Consider the following 22398-nt stretch of genomic DNA (forward strand, 5'->3'; position numbering starts at 1 on the left):
GCCGGCCTGGGGTTCGGTCCCGGGGGGAGGGGAGTTTCGGGGGTACCGGGCGGGGGAGTCGTGAGCCAGAGGGGAGGGGGCCGCGGGTTTTCATGTACCCAGCATGAGCTCCTACTTCGTCAACCCCCTGTTCTCCAAATACAAAGGCGGCGAGTCCCTGGAACCGGCCTATTACGACTGCCGGTTCCCTCAGAGCGTGGGCAGGAGCCATGCGCTGGTGTACGGGCCCGGCGGCTCGGCGCCCGGCTTCCAGCACGCTTCGCACCACGTCCAAGACTTCTTCCACCACGGCACCTCCGGCATCTCCAACTCAGGCTACCAGCAGAACCCGTGCTCGCTTAGCTGCCACGGAGACGCCTCCAAATTCTATGGCTACGAGGCGCTCCCCAGACAGTCCCTTTATGGGGCTCAGCAAGAGGCGAGCGTGGTGCAATATCCCGACTGTAAATCCTCCGCCAACACTAACAGTAGCGAAGGACAAGGCCACTTAAATCAAAACTCGTCTCCCAGCCTCATGTTTCCATGGATGAGACCCCACGGTGAGAAGCCTTTTCTCTTTCCCCCTTGGTCTCCCGCGCTCCGGGGTCTTTCCCCCCCTCCCTCGCCTCCTTTTTGTCTGCCCTCGCTTTTTCTCCCGGCTTTGGGGTCTCTCCCGCCCCACCCCCCGTGCCTGGGTGGGTTTCTCGAGGTTGGGAAGGCTCCGCTGGGGCGGGGCGGGGAGGGGGTGCCTAGAACATTTAGGGAATTGGGGTGAAGGTGGGGGAAAGCTGCTGTGTGGCTGCAAAGGGTTAAAGATCATTTTCTCCATCTCTGTCTGTCTGTCTCTCTCTGACTCTCCCACTCCCCATCTCTAAAGTCAAAGTTGGGGAGGTGGCTGGGAATGGTATCCTGAGTACCCTGAGGTTGTCAGCCTTTGGAACAAACCAGTTTCTGCAGAGGCAGGGAGCCTGGGGTCCAGGACAGTGGCCAGGCTGTCTTGAGGCGAGGGGAGACCCCTGTTTCTCTGCGCTAGCCAGAGAGTGGTGAGACTCTAAGGGCAGGCTCCCTGGCTTTCTAGGGCACCCACAGCCTCCTCTCAGAGAACCAGCCTGAGGGCCACTACCCCAACTTTTCTGTACTTCCCCCAGTTGGGAGAAGACAGGGGAGCCTGAGAGGAGGGGGAAAAGAGTGCTCAAAAGGAGAGGGGCCATGCAGATTAGGGGTCTCTGAGGTCCAGAAGACCCTAGCCAGCTCCCCCAATGGAGGACTTGTGGGGTCTCCCTGAGACCTGCAGAGTAGGTCAGGTCATGATCCCCTCCAAGGGTGGCCCCTCATGGCCCAATTTCGAAGTACAGGGGGAAGCGATAAAGCGACAAGTTCCGGCAGGGATGGCCCATGATTTATTTGCTGGTCTCCAGTTAGCAATCAGGCGGAGCGGTGGTACATTCCAGCAGATCAATTATTTTTCTTATTGGAAAAGCATTAGGCAGAGAGACGCAAGGAAGGGGCAGTGGGCAGAGCCCCTCTTCTTTGCCCCCAGCTTTTTTTCCTTTCTTTTGGAGACAGACTCTGTCCCCAGCCTTGCTCACTAAATGCCAAGCTGCACTTGTAAACAAAGCTGCAAAGGCCAGTTCCTAGGATTACAGGCCTGGTTGCGGGGCGGCGGGGGGGGGGGGTTCTACAGGGCTCCCCCAGCCCCTGAAGGGCCCCAGTTTCCAAATAGACCCCAGCCTCCACCCCCACTCCATCTCTCAAGGTGAAGCCAAACCAAAATAGTCCCCCAACTTTCCTGCCCCTGTCTGCCTTCAGCTCTTGCCTTTTCCATAGAAGGGAGGGGAACTGAGGAGATCAGAGAGGGGACTTTAGAGGAGGAAGAGTGGCAAGGGAAAACCAGCCCCCACCCAAACATAACCAGACTGGGGTTTTCTTCTGTCCAGCTCCGGGGAGGCGCAGTGGACGGCAAACTTACAGCCGGTATCAGACCTTGGAACTAGAAAAGGAGTTTCTCTTTAATCCTTATTTGACACGAAAGCGTCGGATTGAAGTCTCTCATGCCCTGGGACTGACCGAGAGACAAGTGAAGATCTGGTTCCAGAACCGAAGAATGAAGTGGAAAAAGGAGAACAACAAGGATAAACTGCCCGGAGCGCGAGATGAGGAGAAGGTGGAAGAAGAAGGAAATGAGGAAGAGGAGAAAGAAGAGGAGGAAAAGGAAGAAAACAAGGACTAAGCAAAAAAGAGAGCCCCCCCCTTTTAGCGACTCCCTTGAAGTTTCGTTTTATGGTAGCAGATAAATTGAGAAGTTTACGACTGTCATTTGCTTTTATAGAGAATAGAATGACACTCACAACTCTAACTACCTGTCAGATACTTGCAGCTCTGGTTTTATTACCTTTGGACTTCCCCCGCTCTTTATTTGTTTGAGGGCTGGAGGGGGAGACCGAGACACAGCGAAAAGTTCGGACTCTCCGTCTCATTCCTTGCCCCAACACACGCTTGTCCCTGCCCCCACCCTTCTGTGTTCCTCCTGGATTTTAAGGTCTGAGACTGGCCTCCGTGCTCCTCGGTCTGTCTCTTGCCACACTCCCACCTCCCTACTTCTCTGGTATTTATTTTAGAGGGGAGCCCCCTCGAAATGCAGAAGAGGACTTGTGGTTTTGTTGTTATGCTGAGACTAGTGGACTAGATGTACTTTTGTTTTAAAAGGAAAGGACAGAAAAAAATGAAGAAAGGAAAGGAAGGGAAGGAAGACAAATTTAAAGAAATAAGGGGAAAAAAGCAAGGAATGTCTCCTCCTCTCCTCCTCCCCCACCCCGGGGCTCCCTGCTTAGAAAATCCCCCTTGACTTTCTCTAGGAACCTGATGGAAACCTGAAGGAGATGTGGGTCTCTCCCCTCCCCCACCTCCATAAGGGTAGATAGGAGCCTGCAGACGCCTCTAAAATCCTACCTAGCCAACCCATGGTCACTCGGGCCCATGCCTTCCTCCCCTTCGCTATTTGATTTCTGTTCTGTTTGGCCCGGGATCCTCTGAGCTGCATCAGTGTTCGTGCTCAGAAATTACCATAATCATGAAAATAATAATAATACTGATAATAAATCTTTAACATACTACCTAAAGGGAACCTGCAATAATCTTGAAAAAGAAAAAGAGAAAAAAATGTAAAATCCTGCTATAGGAGAAAAAAAGCGAAAAAAATTAAAAATCAAAAAAAGAAAAAAGGAAACCTCCAGCGTATTTTATCACTACCTATAGAGAGAAATCCTGCTTTGAGAGTATTCGTAATGCGGTTTTGTTGTCGTTTGTTGCTGCTTATTTCACTAAGAAAACCCAACAACTGAGACTGCCTAGCCCGCCGGTCCTGTGCGCTTTTATTGTGCTTCTAACCCCAGTAGAGTAGAACTAAATTGCACTGAATGTATAGTTAACTCTGTCTTGAATTCTCTGTTTATGCAACGTGCTCGAAAGAAAAAAAATGTTAAAAATATATCTATAATAATAATTTTTGGTCATTTGTCTTTATGTCCATCTATGAATGTAGATTTTGTGTCCCTACAGCCCTGTTCCTGGTCCAAGTACTTTGTATTGTATACGTGAGTCATAATAAAAAAAAAGAAGAAGAAAAATAATTGAAGCTGGAATGATTTGCTTTTCTCCACAGCTCTTCCCCATTCTCTACCCTCTCCCTTCTTATCCCCTTGTCCAACTCTCTGGAAAATGTCTGCTCCACTGGTCTGGCTTTGGGGTGGAGAAACTCACATGGAGATAAGCCTGGGAGTTGAGAAAGCAGGCTGGCCTGGGAAGGCAGGTGAAGGAGTTGAGGGGTTGAGAGGAGGAAGAAGAGGAACAGTCCATTGGTTAAGAGAGGAAGGAGTGTATAGGTATGCCCTTGGGGGAATCTTGGCTCCAAACAAAGTTGGTTTCTAGATGCCAGGATCCCAATGGGAAGAAAGATTTCCTCACTCATCCACCCTTTTCCTCCTCAGCCCTGGGCTGGGCCCAGACAAAGAATCTGCCCTGTGTCCCCCCGCCCCCACCTTCCTCCCGGAAACTGTGACTTTTTCTTCCAGGGGGATCTGAGGATGAGATAGTGGGGTTCCTTCTGATCTCCACATGCCCCTTGTGGCTAAACCTTGGCCCCCAGCACTCAGCATCCAGCACTAGAATAATGAACTGGGTGGGGACGTGTGAGGCTTGAGGCAGCTGGCTGGCCTGTCTGCAGGGCTTGCCTGAAGATGCCTAAGGATGGCGGATGCTAAAAATGAAGGATGAGGAAGCTTAAGCCTGAAGGAAAGGAGAAGGGAAGGGAAAGTAAGTGAGCTCATAGGTGGCCAGCCTGAGCCCACATCCTGAAATTCAAATTCAATCCTCTGCACAGGAGGATTGTCATCACTGTCACTCAGCCCGCTTGCATCCACTCCAACTTGTGTTCAGGCTGTTTAAAGTCTGCTCCCCACTTCACCTTGGCAATTGGGCAGCTTACCCAGCCCCCACAGTGTGGGCCGTGGGCCCAGGGAATGGGCCTACTGAGTGGACAGCCTGCCACCCCAGCCAAGGAGGGTTGAGAGGATTGTATTGGCATCTTCATTCCCCAAAATGAAGAATTCTTCAGTTCAAGGCTCAGGGACCCAGGGGTAAAGAGGTCTCTCACTACTCTCTGGAGAGTCCTGGACTAAAAAATCCATTTATGCCAATAAGATTCTGGTCAAATAATCCCAAATTCCAGAGATACAAGTCTTCTGACTCAGTCAGGAGAAGGGAAAGGGGAGGGGAAGGATCTTCTGGTCTTAAAAACCAGACCCCCAAAGGCTGAAATATTTTTGAGGCCAGATTTTCTTTTTTCTTTCTTTCTTTTTTCTTTCTTTCTTTTTTCTTCTCTCTCTCTTTCTCTCTCTCTCTTCCTCCCTACTCCTCATCTATCTATCTCCTGGTCATTGATTTCCCCAGACGTAGGCCCAGGCCAAATCTTGTTTTGTGTAATTTCACCTGTGTCCCAGTCACTCACTGGCCCCCCACGCAAAACGGGCCTGAAAATCGGGCCTGAGTACAGAATTGAGTCGGGCTTCCTAGGGATCTCCTGCAGCCCGAGAAAGGCTGCCGATTGGAAGTGCAGGCAGCTGGGACAGCTTTGAGCAGAAGCTCCAGGAAATCTACCCGAAACTGGGGTCCCTGCTGTGAGCAGGGGTACCAGCCAGGTAACCCTGTTCTCAGTGGGAGACACCGGCTACCCTCCAGGGAGGCCAGAAAAGAGAGCATTTCGCTCTGACCTCGGGCCTTCCCACAGGCATGTCCTCCATACTCCAAGGGACGGCCGAGGTCGCCGAGGTCCGTTTCATTTTTAAACGTGGAATTATGATTGCTATTAATAAAAATATCTAGCCCAGTAGCCTAGCGGGATGAACCCGAAATAAATGGCTCCGAAGGGCCTCACCGCCTTTTCCCCACACCAAATGTCCCATTCATCCCTGGTCCTGCTCAGCAACGTCCGTGGCCCCAAGCCCGGCGCGTCGGAGGGCGGGGTGCGTCTGGCGCCCAGCTTTACTCGAGATGCCAGGCATGGGGAGGGCTAAACCGAGGGAGTCCCAGCCACCCCTTCGTGCAGTGCCCGCTCCCCCACCCCTTCTGCCCACCGCCTCTGTTTTCTCGTTTGGAAAGAAAAGGAGGTAAAAACTCGTTTTATGGGGGAACGTAATTGCGAGCGGGATGCGCTGCTTTAGAATCGCGTCCTCCCAAATGCTCCCGCCGTCCCATTACCGGAATGGGGACCATTCGGCTGCTGCAGATAGGACTTTCTCTCCCATTCTTTACTTTTTTATTAGCCAATCAAAGTGGCTTCCGAAAGCTATTTGTGATTTGTGAAAAATAGTATCTTTCAAAATGCTGAGTTGAAGCATCTCGCTCATTGCGCCTAGAATTTATTATTCTAATCTCAACCGTAGAGATGGAATAATGCGGCTATTAAGTTGGGGGGCAAATTCGTTTCTCTGGATTAATTTTTTTTCCCTCTCCACTCCCTCATTGCATAAGCCTAGGAAGGTACCGACCTGCACGAGATCTGGGGTGGGGGGTAGGTGAGAGAGGTGATGAGCGTCCTGAAGGGCTCCTTGGGGGACTCTGGGATAGGGGAGTGTGTTTGGTCTCCCCAATCTTATCTTCCCCAGATGAGATGCCCCAGTGACTGCCTGCTGGCTGGGAAAGTTACCCCTCCCCAATTAAAAAGAACAGGATAGGTTGTGCCACAGTCTAGAAGTAAAATTTCCGGTGAGCTGCCCGCAGCGCCGTCCCATTCTCCCTGCTGCCCATTGTGAAAAGCTGGGCCAGCGCTTCCTCGTCGTAATTTTTAACTACCTGTTATAAAATTTATGGGTGGGTTTGTAAAAGAAACGAGGTCCCTGCATCTGGCCTAGGGAACTGCTTTGCTTACTGCGGAGGAAGTTTGGAGAAGGCATGAGGTATCCCCGCTTGGTCAGGGTTGAGGCACCCAGTTATTGAGATTCCCATGCCAGCTTGATTCGGGACCAAGTGGAGAGCTGCCGGCCTTCAAATCTCTGGCCCGCGGGGAGAGTGACCTGGCTGCAACCCCCTCCCCCTGCAAATAGTCTCTATAGGGGAATTTACTCTGGACTCACCTTCAAAATTAGGGGTCTGGAAAAACAGGCTGCTAGAAATTTTAGCACAAAAGGTGGAATTCGGGGCAGTAAAATGTTATTTTTTCAGGCCTCAGTAGTACATCCCAGCTGCACAGACATTGAATCAGAAAATTTTTCTGAGAAAGGCAGGTGGGTGTGGGCAACCTGACAGGATCCAAAAGGCTTCCTGCCTTGCACTCCTCCCCCAGAATATGAAGTAGAGACCAAGATCTTGGGCTTTAATTTTATTTTTAATTGTAAAAAGATTTCAAGGAAGCCACTATTTGAACTAGAAAGTGAGAAGACCTGATACTAGGGATGGTCTTGGGGGAAAATGTCATTGTCTCTAAGAAAGGGACCCCGGGGATGAGGGTCGTTTTGAGGGTCCTAGAAGTTGCCCCCAATTCTCACCTCTCCTGCTGCACTGCAGGATTGCTCAGGGAGGGTCTAGTCCCCTAGGTTCTTCAGACCACTCCAGGTCAGGTTTGGCTGGATGGTTGCCAGTGGTCTTCGAGTACTGTTCCTGTCTAGGGTGGAGTGGAGGTTTTCAGGGGTACCCCATAGAGAGGATGTTGCTCTCTTCCTTAAAAAAAAAAAAAAAGTAGGCGTAGGGAAGCACCCCTTTCAATCCCTGCAACTCACCAGCCATCACTGCCCCAAGGCCACAAATCTTTGCAAAGCTTTGAATTCCCCCTGATGCAACCTTAATGCCCCCATTTATTAAAGACAATATTTAAAACTCGGCAAGCCAGGAGAGGCAGCCGACCCTCGGTGCTTGAAGCTTTCTTTCCTCTGGGTGTCCGCCCTCAGCTCTATCCGCGCTCCGGCAGCAGCCCGGCCCTTGGGGAGTAGGCGGTGGGTGGGGGTAGGGGTGGGGTGGGGGTCCGGGGATGCTCCCTCTATGAGAGAATTGGGTAAACATGGCGACCGCGGCGCCCATTTGCACACGCTACACAAATGCATCGCATTCCCGGTTGTTTGCAGAAAATTTACAGCTGAGTAATAAAAGTTTACGATCGACTCACAAGTTGGATTGGCCACAAGAAGTCATGTGGATTCCATCCATGAACGTGAACTTTTTATTGTGGTTTGTCCGTTCCGAGCGCTCCGCAGAACAGTCCTCCCTGTAAGAGCCTAACCATTGCCAGGGAAACCTGCGCTGGGCGCTCCCATCATTAGCAGTATTTTTTTAATTAATCTGATTAATAATTATTTTACCCCCGTTTAATTTTTTTTCCTCCCAGGTGGAGTTGCCGAAGCTGGGGGCAGCTAGGGAGGGTGAGGATGGGAGGGGAGAGACAGAAGTTGAGAGCATCTCCCTCTCTCCCTTCCCGACCCTCTGGCCCCCAAGGGGCAGGAGGAATGCAGGAGCTGGAGTTGAGCTAGGGAGCTGCAGAAGCCTCCGCCCCTCCCCTCTCCCAGGCTTTTCCTCCTGTCCCCTTCTTGCAACTCTCCTTAATTTTATTTGGCTTTTTGATGATTATCATCATTTTTATTTTTGAATTTATATAAAGTATATGTGTGTGTGTGGAGCTAAGACAGGCTCGGCAGCGGCACAGAATGAGGGAAGACGAGAAAGAGTGGGAGAGAGAGGCAGAGAGAGAGGGAGAGAGGGAGAGTGACAGCAGCGCTCGGTAAGTGTTTCCTTATTGGTTCAAATATGTAACTAATGGTCCGTAGCTGGGTGGCGGTTTCAAGATAAGGACAGCAGCGGCTTGTCTTGGTTAGAGAGGAGAGGGGGCTGGCAAGAGGGTGGGCGCGTGGGTAATTATGGGGAGGAAAAGTGTGGGGGGCAGAAATGGGGTTAAACTGAAATACTGGTAGCTGGTACTGGGGCGATTGTGTTGTTCTGATGTCACTGTGTGCCAAAGTTGGGGGTGGGGGGCAAGGGGACAGCACCTGTGGTGCTCAAGCCGGCGGTCGAGGGCGCCAGCTCTCTGATGCCCACTGTGTCAGTACCTGTTTATTATAGATCTTCGGCCTCTTGGCTAATGGAACTGGGTCGGAGGGGAACTGGAAGCTCAGGCTCCAGGCAGGAGAGAGAACCTAGAGGCTGTGCCCATTACCCCCTAAGCAAAGTCAGCCCCCCAACCCCCAAACAAACTTTTCAGCGCCCCCTCCCTGTCTGGCATCCCCCTCCCTCCCAGAGAGCGCGACTGCTAGAGCTCACACATGCGCACTGTGGGCCCAGGGCCGGGCCGCCGAGCAGGAAGCGGGCGCAGCTAGGCGGGCGGCGGGGCCTGTTAATTGGCAATTAGGGGGGAGGCTGGTGGCTGGTGCGCGTCAGTCGAGAGGAGAGCGTCTGCCCACCCTCTGCTCCCGCCCCCACTCGGGCGGATGGAAGGGTGGGAGGTGCCCTGCGTTGGGTGGAGGGTGGAGGGTGGGGGTGGGGGATGCAGTACTCAAAAGCCATCTTGTGCTCGGAGAAAAGAGGCCTATCGGCTTTTCCTTCCCGGGTCCTGCGCCCCTTACCCCCAACCGCGGCCATCCCAATCGGGATGCCCAATGGACCGGGATGCCCACCCGCCACGCCTGGCTGCTCTGGGCTAGGACCTGCCTCGCCTGGGGCGGAGATGGGAATGGGGAAGGCTCTAGGCTGGGCGGGGACAGGCCCAGTCCTCCTGGCAGGGTCTCCTAGGTGCTGGGAGGCAGTGAGGATTCCGGGGACTGCTGGCCCAAGGGGTAGGGGCGTCAGCCTCGGGCGGCGGGAGGGTCCTGGGGACTCGATATCTCTCTAATAATTGGTGCTAATGGCCTGTTGTATAGTCTTAACCCGACGCATATGGTTTCATAACACAGTGGCTTAATTTCTTCCAAATGTACGTGTCCCTGAATGTGTTGCAGTTTGATATATGACCCCGCCCTGCTGCCCGGCCTGGGTCCGAGCCTCCGAGGCGGCCCCTATAAGTGTGAATTTCTGTTTATAAAGGGCGACGCACACACAAACGCCTACATACCCAGGCAGACACACCCGGAGGCGGGGAGGGGGACGCATATTCCAGGCGAGGTCCGAGAGAGTCTGGAGGCCAGACTCACCTTCAGTCTAAGCCAAGACACCCCCCTACCCCCACCCTCTCCCAGAGGCGCGACTGGGATTCTGCGCCAAGCCCCAGTGGGGGAGGGGATCGCTCCACGATTTCCTGTTTAAACCCTGACCCGTCGCCTGGAGCGGGGGGCGGTGGATGGGGAAGAAACCCGTTTTTATCAAATTCTTAAAAATACAGTTTGCATTCAGATCAAACCGCTTGAGCCCGAGCTGACGGTGAATTTTATCTCCCCTCCCCCCACAATCCCCTTCCCTTCCTTTTCTGCCCCCGCAAAATTCCCCTTTCGCAGCCAACATAAAGGCCTCTGAGGTATTCTCCCGGGGGAAGAAATGGCATTTTCTCTCCCCCTCCCCCACCCCCCCAGTAGGACTTGTGTGTCGGCAGAGGCGTCTGACGAGGGGCTAATTTCGCGTTCCTTGTTTACGATCGAGAAAAGCGCTTGGCTCTCCCCAAATGGGCCCAGCCCGTCGCCTGCTCCGGCTGCCGCGCGCTCTCCCGCCGCTCGGGCACGGCCCGGGGGCTGACGCCCCGGGGATCCAGCCTGCGGCAGGCCGGGACCCGGAGTCTGTGGGACCTGAAAAGGGCAAAGGGAGTGCGGAGGGACACTGGAGGGGCCCGGGAGGCCCGAAAATGGGAGCCTTTCTCCTCGCGTAATGTGGGAACCGCCGACCCGGTGAGGCCTCTATTTCTCTCTTTCGCCTGTATTTTGTCCGCCCCCGCCCCTGTGGATGGCCGCTGATGGGGGGAACACAAGTGTCCTTTGTTCGCCCCCGAAAGAACACCTTTTCCAGAGAAGGCCATTCAGGCCAGTGGAGATTCACCTGGAATATTAGAAGGGCCCCCTCCCACCCGAGGGGCGGGCCTGGGCGAGGCTGGGGTATTTCTCCTAATCCTAGAATGACTGCATTGAGGGTGCGGACAGTGAGATTTGGGGGTGCTAGAGTTCGAGGTTTGCCGCTTAACAGCATCATCCTGAGGTGTCTTAATTATATAATATTTTAATTGACTTTTTTGTCCGTTCCTAGCTAGAGTCCTGCAGTCCCCCCCACCTTATCCTGTGCCCTTCACCCCTAGACCCATCCTCACAAGACAGAGGCAAGCAGAGAAAGCATGGCAGCAGTGACTGGCCCTCCGTTTTCATTTTCCACTCCGGTCAGGGGGTAAACTAGACCACAGTGGACTCCAACACCAACTCTCTGCTTCCCAGTTACTTTCGATTTTCTTTCCCTTCTCCTTCTTTCTCTCCCTCTCTGGCATTCAAACAGAAGCACGAGAGGAGCCACCAGTGGCAACCCTCAGTTTCCTTGCAGGCCACATTCCCTGCTGATGCGGTCCTTACTGCAGGAGAGCCCTTCTGTGATTATCTAATAATAGCCAGAGTGGCTGAGAATAGAATCTGGCTCAAGGACTCCACACACCCGTGGCAGAGACACTGAATCTGTGGGTCAGAGCCTGGCAACATTCCTTGGAGCCTCCCCCTCTGAGCCCACTCTTTGGGTACCCTTAGGCCTGCCTGCCCCCCTTACAGGGGGCTTTGTCAGCCCTGCCATCCGCTGTATTTCATGTGCCAATTCCTAAGGAGAAATGCACAGAGCAAACCCTTTCTCTCCCTGGTCATACAGTTTTGATTCCGACAGAGAAGTCGACCTTGTTTGGAGAAGGCGACCTTGTTGGGTTGGCTGTTGTGTTCTGAAACTAGGCTTGGGAGTGTTATTATTTATTATATACAGGCTCAAATGTACAGACTCAGGCTTATGCATGAATATATACAGACTCATATTTCCTTGGTGGTTAATTGTATGTTACCATGCCTATATTCGCTCAAACACCGTTTTATGTGCATGCAAAATTTTGTTAGCTCTCACTAGAGGAGAGGGGGCTCATGGAGGCACCGGACCAAGCAGGCCCTCTGTGCATGCTCTGCTGGAAATATGTGTGCACTGGAATCGGAGTATGCGGGTTCCAGTAACCAATGGATGCCATAAAGGCTTTCTCAGACCTCATTGCTTCCGTTGCTCGAGCAGCTGGACTAGGGAAATACTAAATCCCTTCTGCTTTCTCTCCACACCTCCTGGCAAACTCTCCCAACTTAGAAAGTATTTTACAAGGGGGAACCCAGTTGTCTTGAAATTGAGTTCTGTGGGACTCTTCACGGCGTGGTGGGCCTGCGAATAGTTCTGAGTCGTCAGGGCCCTGGTGCTGGAAGCCTCACTGGGGCGATGAAGGGATCAGCGTGGTTAACAAGGTGGCCTCTGGACCTTAATAAGGTGGCTGCTGGCCAGGGTGCTTGGAGAAGCTGGTGGAAAAGGCAAGCCAGAAAGGGTAGGGGTGCAGTGAATATCTGTTTCTCCCGCTGCTTGCCCGGGCCAGCTGCTCACCCTGCCCCAGCCGTATTTGCCTGCATCTGTGGCAGCAGATCGGGAGTTCTCTAAGGTCCCCCAAATACCCAGATCTGGTTACTGGCTGAACTGTGTTTTAATCCTCGCTGCTATCTGAGCCAGGGCAAGACCTGGTCAGGGAGAAGGCTAGTTCAGGTAGCACAGGAGAGGATGCTAGGCCTGTGGGCCTGGATCACTGAGTATGGGCGACCGAGGCTGAGAATTAATGGGCCTCCTTTGCCAGCCTTTCTCCCTTCCAGAGGCATAAAAAGACAGAGCAGAGGGGAAATATCAATGTCGGTGGAAAACCCCATGAAAGAAAACAGGGACCAGAGTGGGGCTGGAGGGGTTTTCCGCCACTCTCTAGGTGATCGGGTTTCTCCCAAGACTCTTGTCCAGACAGGCTGCACCAAGAGGTGTGCAGCTTTCTTCCACCTTCCTTCCACCCTTCACGGAGGGCAGCCTCAGGCTTTCTGGGCCTTGGTCACCCCAGGCGCTGCGGTGACATTACCCAGGACTGTGCCCCTTGCCCAGCCCACGGCCTCTGCCACGGCACTGCGGCCGCTCCTGTTTATTGTGTCTGTGAGTTGTTTACTTGTTTTGTCTGCTGCCACCCTGCGTCAGAAACCCGCCAAACCAGCAAACTCGCCCAGGAGAACAAAGTGCAGCGCAATCCCCGAACTCCCTCCCCTTTCCAGCAACCCCCTCCTGCCCTCACAAGCTCCTGCATTCTCTGTTTCTGAGGGGAGGAAGCAGAAATCGTCTTAAACCAGGGCAGCTGTTTCTAGGGTCAGGGGAATTATGGGGACACCATAAACCTCCGGGTGTCCCTGTGGTGGAGAGACTTCCCAGCAGCCCTCCCCTTGCCTAGGCTTTTCTTCCTTCCCCTGGTAACCACTTGGTTAAGGGGGCCACACTCACTGAGAAAATTGAGCCCACCCCCCTCAACCCAGTCTCCCACTACCCCACTCCTTTCTGCAGGAGTTTCCCTGAGACACAAGTTGTTGGATTTAAATCAGGGTAATGCTGATGGATTCATAAAGCCAGATATAGCATGTCATTCTCCTCCCACACTCCCCTCTCCTCAGCCCCCCAAACTTGCAGTGAATTTAAGCAAATCCTACAAAATGAAATTGCCCCTTTGCTAAAGATCCTGTATGTCTCCAATCCCGCCCCCTGCCAGGTGTAGAGTCGGATAGGCAGCTGTTTGCCTTTAAATTTGCTCCTGGCTATCAAATTTAAAAGAGTATCATTGAAGTAAGTAATATTCTCATTTCTGAAATTAATTTTCCCCTCCCAGTCTCTCTCTCTCTTTTTGCCAGCACAGATTAAATGGTTCTTTCAGATCTGCAAACAATAAAGGATAAAATTATTTATAGGGAAATGAGGATGCTGTTTTATTGTTGGCTTATTGTTCCAGAACATAACAACATTTTATTTTCAAGCAGGAGAAGTTAGACCATGGAGAGAAAAGGGGGGTGGGGGAAGGAACAAAAATGTGAAGGGAGGGCAGGAACCCACACACAAAACTCCTGCCATGTATAACTGGTAGGACATTTACAATTTCTGTATGACAACTCACTGTGACGTCATAAATACCGAGTTCGTAAATTTTATAATTCTCATGAACTTCCCAAATGGGTCCAAGCAATATGCTTCATGTGGAGGGGTATAAAAGAAGCCAGAAGGCTGGAGGTCCTTTGACCCAGCACAGAGCCCCACACACCCTATTGCAGCTTCTTCCTCATGTGACATCCTCTTGAGGCCCTATTCAGGGGACTGAAAATATTCTGGATATTCTGGATTTTAATCTTTCTCCTAGGCCAAACAGTGTCACTTGCTTTGCCCCCCTCAAGTGTCCTTAGGCATCTAAGCTCTCTCCCCATTCCCAGCTCACAGAGAGCTGTGTCCCCAGGTTCTCCCTAAGCCCCCTCCTCAGCTGATACTCAGCTGCTTGGAATAGAGGTGGGAGGCTTGGGTGCCAGCTCCCAAAAAGCCAGAAATGATTTTTTCCAGATGGAGCCGGAAGGGGGCTCAGGGCTGAGCGTGTTGGGGTAGAGATGTTTGGGACCTATTTTACGTTTTAACCTCAAGTCAGAGAAGTGAATTGAGAAGCCAAACAAATGCCGATGTGAGAGTTTGTGTCTGCTGATGGTACAGCAATAAGTGAAGTGCTGGTAAGGAAAGGTCAGGCAGAAATCTGGAAAGAAAGAGGACGGAGAGGAAATGTGACATCAGTTAGCAGAGCCCCTCCGTATATACCTTTCTTCTCTGTTTAATTGCAATAAAGCAAGAGCAGCACGGGTAGGCTCTCAGCCTCTCCTTAGCTCAAAAGAGGAGTCACCAGTGCAGGCCTCCTAGGTGTTTGGGGGCAGTTCTCCACAGCTTGACATGCCCCATCTGGCCTCTTCCTCCTTTTCCCCTCTCTGCTGACCCCCAGCTCCCTTCAACTGGCCAGCCTGGGCCCTGTCCCCAAAATATTAGCACCCCCAAATGGGATCCATTTTCGTGTTAGGTGTGTCAAATTTCACTTTTCTCCATGCCTAAACTTTGAAAGGAGGAGTGTTCCTTTTAGGAATGTGGTGTGTGTGGGGGGCGGGGGCAGGTATGTGCTCAGACAGCTTCCCCCATCATATCTATGGGAAACTGGAAGCCCCTTAGGTGAGCCATGCTTTGGTGTTTCCAAGCAGCATTCCCTGCATTCAGGGTCTCTGGCAGACCAGGAGGCTCTCTTTGCGATCTGATCCTTTGACTAGGAGTTCCATGGAGATCAAAGGAGCTTATTTACACACAAAACACCAGGCATTTGGAGTAGAATTTATTATTTTTTTTAATTTCTAAATTAAAAATTCTAATCCTAGACCAGTCGGGTCAACTGAGCAGTCGCTCTAGAACAGCAAAGCCTTAACCAAATAGTGTGATTGTGAGGGGAGCTGAGTAATTATTGAAACTCGGCTTTCTCCGTAAGAGGGATTTTAGCCCTCGCCCAGTGGCACAAAAGGGGCCAGCGGGGCAACCGCTCTTCTCTCGCTCGGGAAGGTGAGAATTGGGGGTGGTGGGGGCAGGGTCGGGCAGCTGCGGTCGCGTCCAGGCAGCTGAGCACCCAGGCCAAGCGCTGAGGCCGAGGACTGAGTCCTGCGGCTCCAGTGCGTGGGTCCCTGAGCAGCCTCCGGAGGCACGGAGCTGTAGTTGCGGCGCGTCAGCCAGGAATGGAGTATGTGTATCTGTGTGCGAGGCTGGGTGAGTCACAAACATCCGCGCAGAGTTGAGGGATCTGGGGAGAGAGAGGAGACCCAGAGGACACAACTAAGGAGGACCTCTGGAAAATATTGTCCCCAAATAAAAATTCCAGATCTCATCCCACTCACTTCAAATATCCCTCCCCAAGACATTAATATATTTCCCAGAGCTGAGTGGAAAGCAAAAGCCAGCAAGGTGAGGCCTGCCCACGAACCTCTCCAGGCTGGGTCCAGTCCCACCCACCCTTTCCCCAGTTCAGAGCTCACAGGCCCCCCAGCCTTTCCCTGGCCTAAAGTGAGGCTGAAATGGGAGCTTTCAACTTGCTCAGGGAAATCCCCAAGTGCCCAGGCTGCAATGCCACCCTTATCCTTGGGGACTCCAGGCCAGTGACTCTACCCCACTCAGGTCCAAGGCGCAGGCAGTAAATTTCTCTCCTATAATTAGCGCTATCAAAAGCATGTGTTTTGCATTGGGGAGGACTGGAGAAGCAAGTGGCAACTTTCCCCTTATATTCTTTTTCTGTGTTTTTAAAATTCTGTTTTTGAATCCACTAATTAAAGCTCCTCCGAAAGTGAAAATCTGTTGACACCAAGCCCCTTCCGAATGCCTGATTCGGGAGGCCAAGGGGCTAGAGCAGGAGCAAGGAGATCTGCCAGCCTGATGGGATTGGGGGGTAGTGTTTTCTGATTTCTCTAGGCTCGTTTTATAGAAACAAAGAACAAATTCTCCCCCCTCCTTCCCAAGACTTGTGCATATTTACAGAGCACAACTGCAGTTTTAATAAAACATCTGTTCTTGCTTCTGCTGATGAGTTTCCATAATTGTTTTCAGACAAATTTAACAGGAAAATATAAATATATTTAGAAAAATCTAAGTCCCAGCTTTCTCCCTATAGACAGCCCTTCTTTTGCCAAAAAAATAAAATTAGCATGAAATGGGAAAAGGAAAATATAATCCAATGTAGGGAAGATCGGGTTCATCTGACCTGCTCTCCCCCCTTGGAGCGAATCCTTTCAGCAAATTTCAGCTGCATAATTAAAGGTCTAACTGAAAGAAGAGGGCTTCTTTCCTCAGGAACGAAAGGTAACGTGGGGGGAGTGTGCTGAAAATTAATTTTGCCAAAAGTCTTTAAGCAGTGGAAGAATTTATTTGTATTTGTTTCCCCTTCTCTCCCCCTTCCAGCATTTCTGCCTTTTTCACCCAGCAGCTGGTTTCTGTTCATTATAAATCGGCGAGACCTTTCAGTCTCTGCCCTCTGTTTAGGGACGTCATAAAACACTTAACTTTCCGGGACTGAGGCTCACATTCTGCCTCTCAGGTCGCCAGCCCCCCTGAGCCCACTGCCTTTAGGCCCCAATAGAGAATCTCCCCAACTTTGGGGCCCCTTTTCTCTCTAGACATGGTAGAGGAGGGGCTCAAGGAAACCTAGGCATCCTCGCTCGGGGGCTGTAGTCCATACTGCCCCAGAAGCCCCTTCTTCCTTCCAAGGTCCTTCCCTCCCCCACCTAGCCATAAAAGAGATTTTTAAATACATAGAAAATCAACACTCATTGAAAGCGAAACTTCATTAAGACATCCTATCTTCCATCATTCAATTTGTTGTACATTGCAACAATTTAATATCTTGAAGGAAATATCACTGACATGATTTATCCCTCTAGCAATCTCTCTCTCTCTCTCTCTATCTCTCTCTCTCTCTGAAATGGGGGGCAAGGATTTACTCTCTCTTCCCACCTCTTCTACTTGTTACACCACTACCCTCAGGGCAGAAAGGAGGCTGGGAACTCTGAGAGAGGCTACTTGTGTCCAAGGGTGCACTGACTTGTTCCCTAGCTCATCCCCCAGAGTACTCCCGCTGCTGTCTCTCCCCCACCTCTTGCCCTCCAGGGGGCCTGAAGCCTCAGCCAGCTGTTGGAAACCTCTGCTCAGGCATGCCATGAATTTGAGGACAGCTGGATTCTAGGGCAAAAAGCAACTCACATTGGTGTCTATGTTTGTGTACCTGCCAAGTCACCCCAAAATGAGATAACTCATCTCAAAAATTTTTTCTTCATTTAAAAATCCTCTACCCTTTCCCCTTCATTTCCTTGGGGAGAAGAAAGTGTGGTCTTCGAAGAGGAACCTTTATAATTATTGGAGGATTGGGGCTGTATTTCTAAAAACCAACACAAATTGTCTGGCAGGAAGACTCTTCAACCCCCTAACGAGGCTCATGTATTAACTAACATGTTGTCTCCACCAGCTCCTGCACACTGTCTGCTTTTGGGTTCGAAACTTTATTTTTCCCCCCTAGTGACACTCCAGGGAAACCTTAACGTTACAGAAGATGAATAAACGAGTTTTTTCCCAGCGTAGTCCCGTTTATGGCTTTATTGCTACCCATTGATTACTCCGCTTTGTTACACAGAAGGAAAAGATCATAAAATCCGGCGACATCCGGGTTCTTGTTATGGCCAGTTTCCCCCCCCACCCAAAAATGGTGGGGGGAAATATGAGCTTTCACTGTTCCCTGCGCACTCCCCATCACCCCTCTTTGTCAACTCAAAGCATTTTCAGCCTATATCACGATATCAAATTAAGTTTGGACTAATCAGGAGAAAACCCCCATCTGCACACTCCGCTGTTTCAGTTAGCTACTGCGGCTCCCTCACAAGCCTCGGATTTAGCTGCCTTTTCGTAACAGTCGCTTCCTTTTTTCGCCCCCCCCCACCAAGGTGGGAAAAAAATGGGGATTGAGGCTGTTGGGAGGCCCATCCCCACTAGGGGTAACTGGCACTTGGGCTAGCTAGAGCTCCCTAGAACCCCTTTCTGAAGTCTCCAAGCCACATAGCTCAGGTCCAGGGGCGCCTCCACTGGCGGTGCCCTGAGTCTGGAGGGGGCAGGGGGCTTCTGACCCTTGGCAGGGGCTTGAGCCTGCAGGAAGCTAACTGTCCATCAGAGCCCCAGCAGCCTTCTCTTTCTGGCTGGATCCTATGTGAATTAACCCACCGGCCCTCACTGGCTCCAAATCATAAATTCTCACCAACATAAACAGGAGTTGATGTCTCTAGAAAGATTCTCAGAGTTTTCGTTCTTCTTCCTTTCTCTCTCTCTCTTTCTCTCTGTCTCTCTCCATTCCGGTTCCACCTCCCTACATTTTGCTTCTTTTTCTCCTTTTTTCTATTGGATTTTTATACATTTTCCCTTTTAGGTAAAAATGCTGGAAGAGTTTTCCCAAAAGAGGGGTGCTGAGGAGGAGGCAGAAGGGGGCCAGAAGGCAGGGGAGAGCAGATGCATGGCCCCTTTGCCCACTTAATCTCTGCCACTGTACCCTGAAGTCTTGCCCCTTTAGACCTAGCGGTTCCCCACATCCCTCCTGCATTCAAGACTCTCAGCCACACTCTACTTACTCAGGGGAACAGGTTTAAGGAAATTTCTTTCTACTTTTGATTTTTTAAAATTATTAGAGAAAAAAATACTAGTTTAGTGATGGGACTCACTCCATGAAGCATCAAACCACGATTTCCTGCAGGATTTCTGGGGACCTCCTACTGAGCTGGGAGGGAGTTCCTCCCATGGAGAAATCAGGATGTAATTTTAGAAGGGGGCAGATATAAAAGATGAAACCAGATTGAAAATACAGGGATTTCTCTAGCCCTGGCTCTGGCCACAACACAGCAAAGTTAGCTGGGGCTGAGAGCTTTCCCGGGAGCACAGCTCTCCTTCCCTGAGTCCCAAGGCCCTGCTCAGGGACATGCACCCCTCCTTCACCACCAAACCAGTTCATATATATATATATATGTATATATATATATAAAAGAAATCCAAGTCTTACTTTCAAAGCACACACTTAGTCTCAACTAGGGAATCAACAGAAGCAGAAGCGATTTTTTTCCCCCTTCTTGACATCTGGCTTGCGATTGGCTGGGAGGGGGTCAGCTGACTTTGTCATTTTGTCTGTCCTGGATTGGAGCCGTCCCTATAACCATCTAGTTCCGAGTACAAACTGGAGACAGAAATAAATATTAAAGAAATCATAGCCCGACCAGGTAAAGGCAAAGGGATGAATTCCTACTTCACTAACCCTTCCTTATCCTGCCACCTCGCCGGGGGCCAGGACGTCCTCCCCAACGTCGCCCTCAATTCCACCGCCTATGATCCAGTGAGGCATTTCTCGACCTATGGAGCGGCCGTTGCCCAGAACCGGATCTACTCGACTCCCTTTTATTCGCCACAGGAGAATGTCGTGTTCAGTTCCAGCCGGGGGCCGTATGACTATGGATCTAATTCCTTTTACCAGGAGAAAGACATGCTCTCAAACTGCAGACAAAACACCTTAGGACATAACACACAGACCTCAATCGCTCAGGATTTTAGTTCTGAGCAGGGCAGGACTGCGCCCCAGGACCAGAAAGCCAGTATCCAGATTTACCCCTGGATGCAGCGAATGAATTCGCACAGTGGTGAGTTTTACAGCTCCGAGATATAAATTAAATAAACTGAACTGGCTTTATGACCGGCTTCCCTAGAAGAACGGGCGGAGAGAGTTTTTTATGGCCCCATAAAAACAATCACGCTCGTCTCCTCGCCGAGACAGGGCCCCCTCTTCTGCCCTCTCAGCTAGCCTCCCGCTCGCTTGCAGGGGCCTGGCCCCCTTGGCCCCTGACGGATTGGAGGGCTCCCAGGCGAGCTGAGGGGGCAGGAACAGGGCAGGGGATAAGGGAGGGAGCAGAAGATGGGGGAGCCCCCCAAAGTGGAGTCAGGCTGAGGAGAAGGGAGGGGGAGAGGAGAGGCAGAAAAGTGGGGAGAAGTTTCCAAGGCGCTAGGATGCTTGGGGAGATGGGAGAGCCCAGTCCTTGAGAAAGGGGGCCCTCATCCCCATTATTTGGGATTTTTCAAAAATCAGCTTTTAGACTTGCAGCTTTCTGTTTGCCTTTTGCCCCGCCCCCCACCCCACCCCACACACCTTTCTTTGGGACACACACTTCCCACCTTATGGGAGGTCTGAATGAAGTTGGGGTCCTGGCGGTACCCCCCAGTGGGGGTGGGGCAAGCCAAAAGGGAGAAGGCTAGAGCCCTAGGGGTCTGTGAGCTGCTGGCCAGGTTGAGAGGGTGAGGACTTTGCTAGGGAAAATAGTCTGCGGAGGACGCCTTGCTGATTGTTTTTAGTGTGTTTTGTGCCCGGATCTTTAGGGGTCGGCTACGGAGCGGACCGGAGGCGCGGCCGCCAGATCTACTCGCGGTACCAGACCCTGGAACTGGAGAAGGAATTTCACTTCAATCGCTACCTAACGCGGCGCCGGCGCATCGAGATCGCCAACGCGCTCTGCCTGACCGAGCGACAGATCAAAATCTGGTTCCAGAACCGCCGTATGAAGTGGAAAAAAGAATCTAATCTCACGTCCACTCTCTCGGGGGGCGGCGGAGGGGCCACCGCCGACAGCCTGGGCGGAAAAGAGGAAAAGCGGGAAGAAACAGAAGAGGAGAAGCAGAAAGAGTGACCAGGACTGTTCCTGCCACCACTCCCCCTTTCTCCCTCGCTCCCCACCCCAAATCTCCCCTAATCACACACTCTGTATTTATCACTGGCACAATTGATGTGTTTTGAGTCCCTAAAACAAAATTAGGGAGTCAAACGTGGACCTGAAAGTCAGCTCTGGACCCCCTCCCTCACCGCACAACTCTCCTTCACCACGCGCCTCCTCCTCCTCGATCCCTTGCTAGCTCGTTCTCGGCTTGTCTGCAGGCCCCTTTCCCCGCCCAGGCCTTGGGGACTCGGTCCCTGAACTCAGACTCTACAGATTGCCCTCCAAGTGAGGACTTGGCTCCCCCCACTCCCTCGACGCCCCCACCCCCGACCCCCGTGCAGAGGGCCGGCTCCCGGGCCTGGGGCCTCCGCTCCGGGGCCTCAGGGCCCAGCCTGGCAGCCGGGGAGGGCCGGAGGCCCAAGGAGGGCACGCCTTGGCCCCACACCGACCCCCAGGGCCTCCCCGCAGTCCCTGCCCAGCCACTCTGCCCCAGCAAATGCCCAGCCCAGGCAAATTGTATTTAAAGAATCCTGGGGGTCATTATGGCATTTTACAAACTGTGACCGTTTCTGTGTGAATACTTTTAGCTGTATTTGTGGTCTGTATTTATATTTATGTTTAGCACCGTCAGTGTTCCTATTCCATTTCAAAAAGGAAAAAAAAAAAGAGGGAAAACTACAAAAAGAGAGAAAAAAAGTGAATGACGTTTGTTTAGCCAGTAGGAGAAAATAAATAAATAAATAAATCCCCTCGTGTTACCCTCCTGTATAAATCCAACCTCTGGATCCGTTCTCGAATATTTAATAAAACTGATATTATTTTTAAAAGTTTATACCGGGAATTCTGTTCATTTGCTCGCCCGCCGGCCTCGGGGTGAGAGCTGGAACAGGCTCCAAGCGCTCCCGCGCCTCCTCGCCGCCTGCAAGCCCCCAGCCCTCAGCACTCGCCATCCCCGGAGCCAGGCGCCTGGCCCCGGCCTCCTGTTCGTTCTCGCGATCGCACTGACGGGCTGGGAGGCCTCTCTGCGCTCCCTGCGCGGAGCAACAAACACACCCTGCGAAAAAAAGGCCGCGTAGGATTTTGTTGCGGGGGGAAACGGGAGCAGTCGGCTCGGGCACGAGCCCCACGCGGGCCTTTCTTCCTGCCTGTGGCAGCCGGGGTCCTCAGCGTCCGAACCCCGAGGCGCCCCGAAAGACCAGTAAAGAAGCACTATCCAGGCACCAGGGTCGCCTCTGTCCACTCCCAGGAGTTGGAGGCGGGGGGCGCCGTGAGAGCAAGCCCCAGGCCCGCGCCAGGCTGGCTGTTGCGAAACGTGGCGGAGGCGGAGAGCGGAGGGAAAGAGAAGACCGAGGGACTGGAGCCCTGTCGGCAGAGATTGAGCGATTCAAGGACATCTCGAAAGAGAAAGCCTGGAAACTGAGCTCCCGCCTGATCTGGGAGTCCTGACGTGGCCGGGACAAAATTCCTCCTTCATTACAGCTCCAGCCGACCTGGTTCCTGACTCTTCTCTCCTCTAACCGGCAAAGAGACGGGTGAGGAGCGCAGCCGGACCCTAACTATTTATCAGCCCTGGCCTTCTCTCCCCAAGCCTGGCCAGAGAAACCTGAGTGGGCCTACG

The 22398-nt window shown here is 52.1% G+C and overlaps 3 protein-coding genes across 10 annotated transcripts in view; all 3 read left to right on the forward strand.

Moving 5' to 3' along the window:
- Positions 1–22398, forward strand: part of HOXC4 (homeobox C4) — a 60432-nt gene that overhangs the window by 14235 nt on the left and 23799 nt on the right. For 3 of the 5 annotated variants that reach the window (XM_064377167.1, XM_064377168.1, XM_064377169.1), the window contains exon 1: positions 8152–8242. The exons of the other annotated variants lie outside the window; for them this stretch is intronic. The gene's annotated coding sequence lies outside the window, so the exon portion shown is untranslated. Of the gene's footprint in view, positions 1–8151; positions 8243–22398 lie in introns of those variants that run through there. 5 annotated transcript variants of the gene reach the window in all.
- Positions 71–4560, forward strand: HOXC8 (homeobox C8). Its single transcript, XM_012450355.2, has 2 exons — positions 71–539; positions 1917–4560. Exons 1-2 carry the CDS (start codon positions 104–106, stop codon positions 2207–2209), a joined length of 729 nt encoding a protein of 242 aa, XP_012305778.1. The 5' UTR covers positions 71–103; the 3' UTR covers positions 2210–4560.
- Positions 8156–21526, forward strand: HOXC6 (homeobox C6). 4 transcript variants are annotated; one of them, XM_012450354.2, is made up of 3 exons: positions 8156–8242; positions 19370–19715; positions 20446–21526. In XM_012450354.2, exons 2-3 carry the CDS (start codon positions 19562–19564, stop codon positions 20751–20753), a joined length of 462 nt encoding a protein of 153 aa, XP_012305777.1. In that variant the 5' UTR covers positions 8156–8242; positions 19370–19561; the 3' UTR covers positions 20754–21526. The 4 variants fall into 4 exon arrangements, with proteins under 4 accessions (XP_012305777.1, XP_012305776.1, XP_012305775.1 ...); XM_012450353.3 differs by lacking the exon at positions 8156–8242 and adding an exon at positions 10255–10328 and having other exon boundaries at positions 20422–21104; XM_012450352.2 differs by lacking the exon at positions 8156–8242 and having other exon boundaries at positions 14556–19715.

The sequence above is a fragment of the Aotus nancymaae genome, unplaced genomic scaffold (assembly GCF_030222135.1).
Source record: "Aotus nancymaae isolate 86718 unplaced genomic scaffold, 86718_ANA_hifiasm-v0.15.2.pri h1tg000016l, whole genome shotgun sequence".
Classification (NCBI taxonomy): domain Eukaryota; kingdom Metazoa; phylum Chordata; class Mammalia; order Primates; family Aotidae; genus Aotus; species Aotus nancymaae.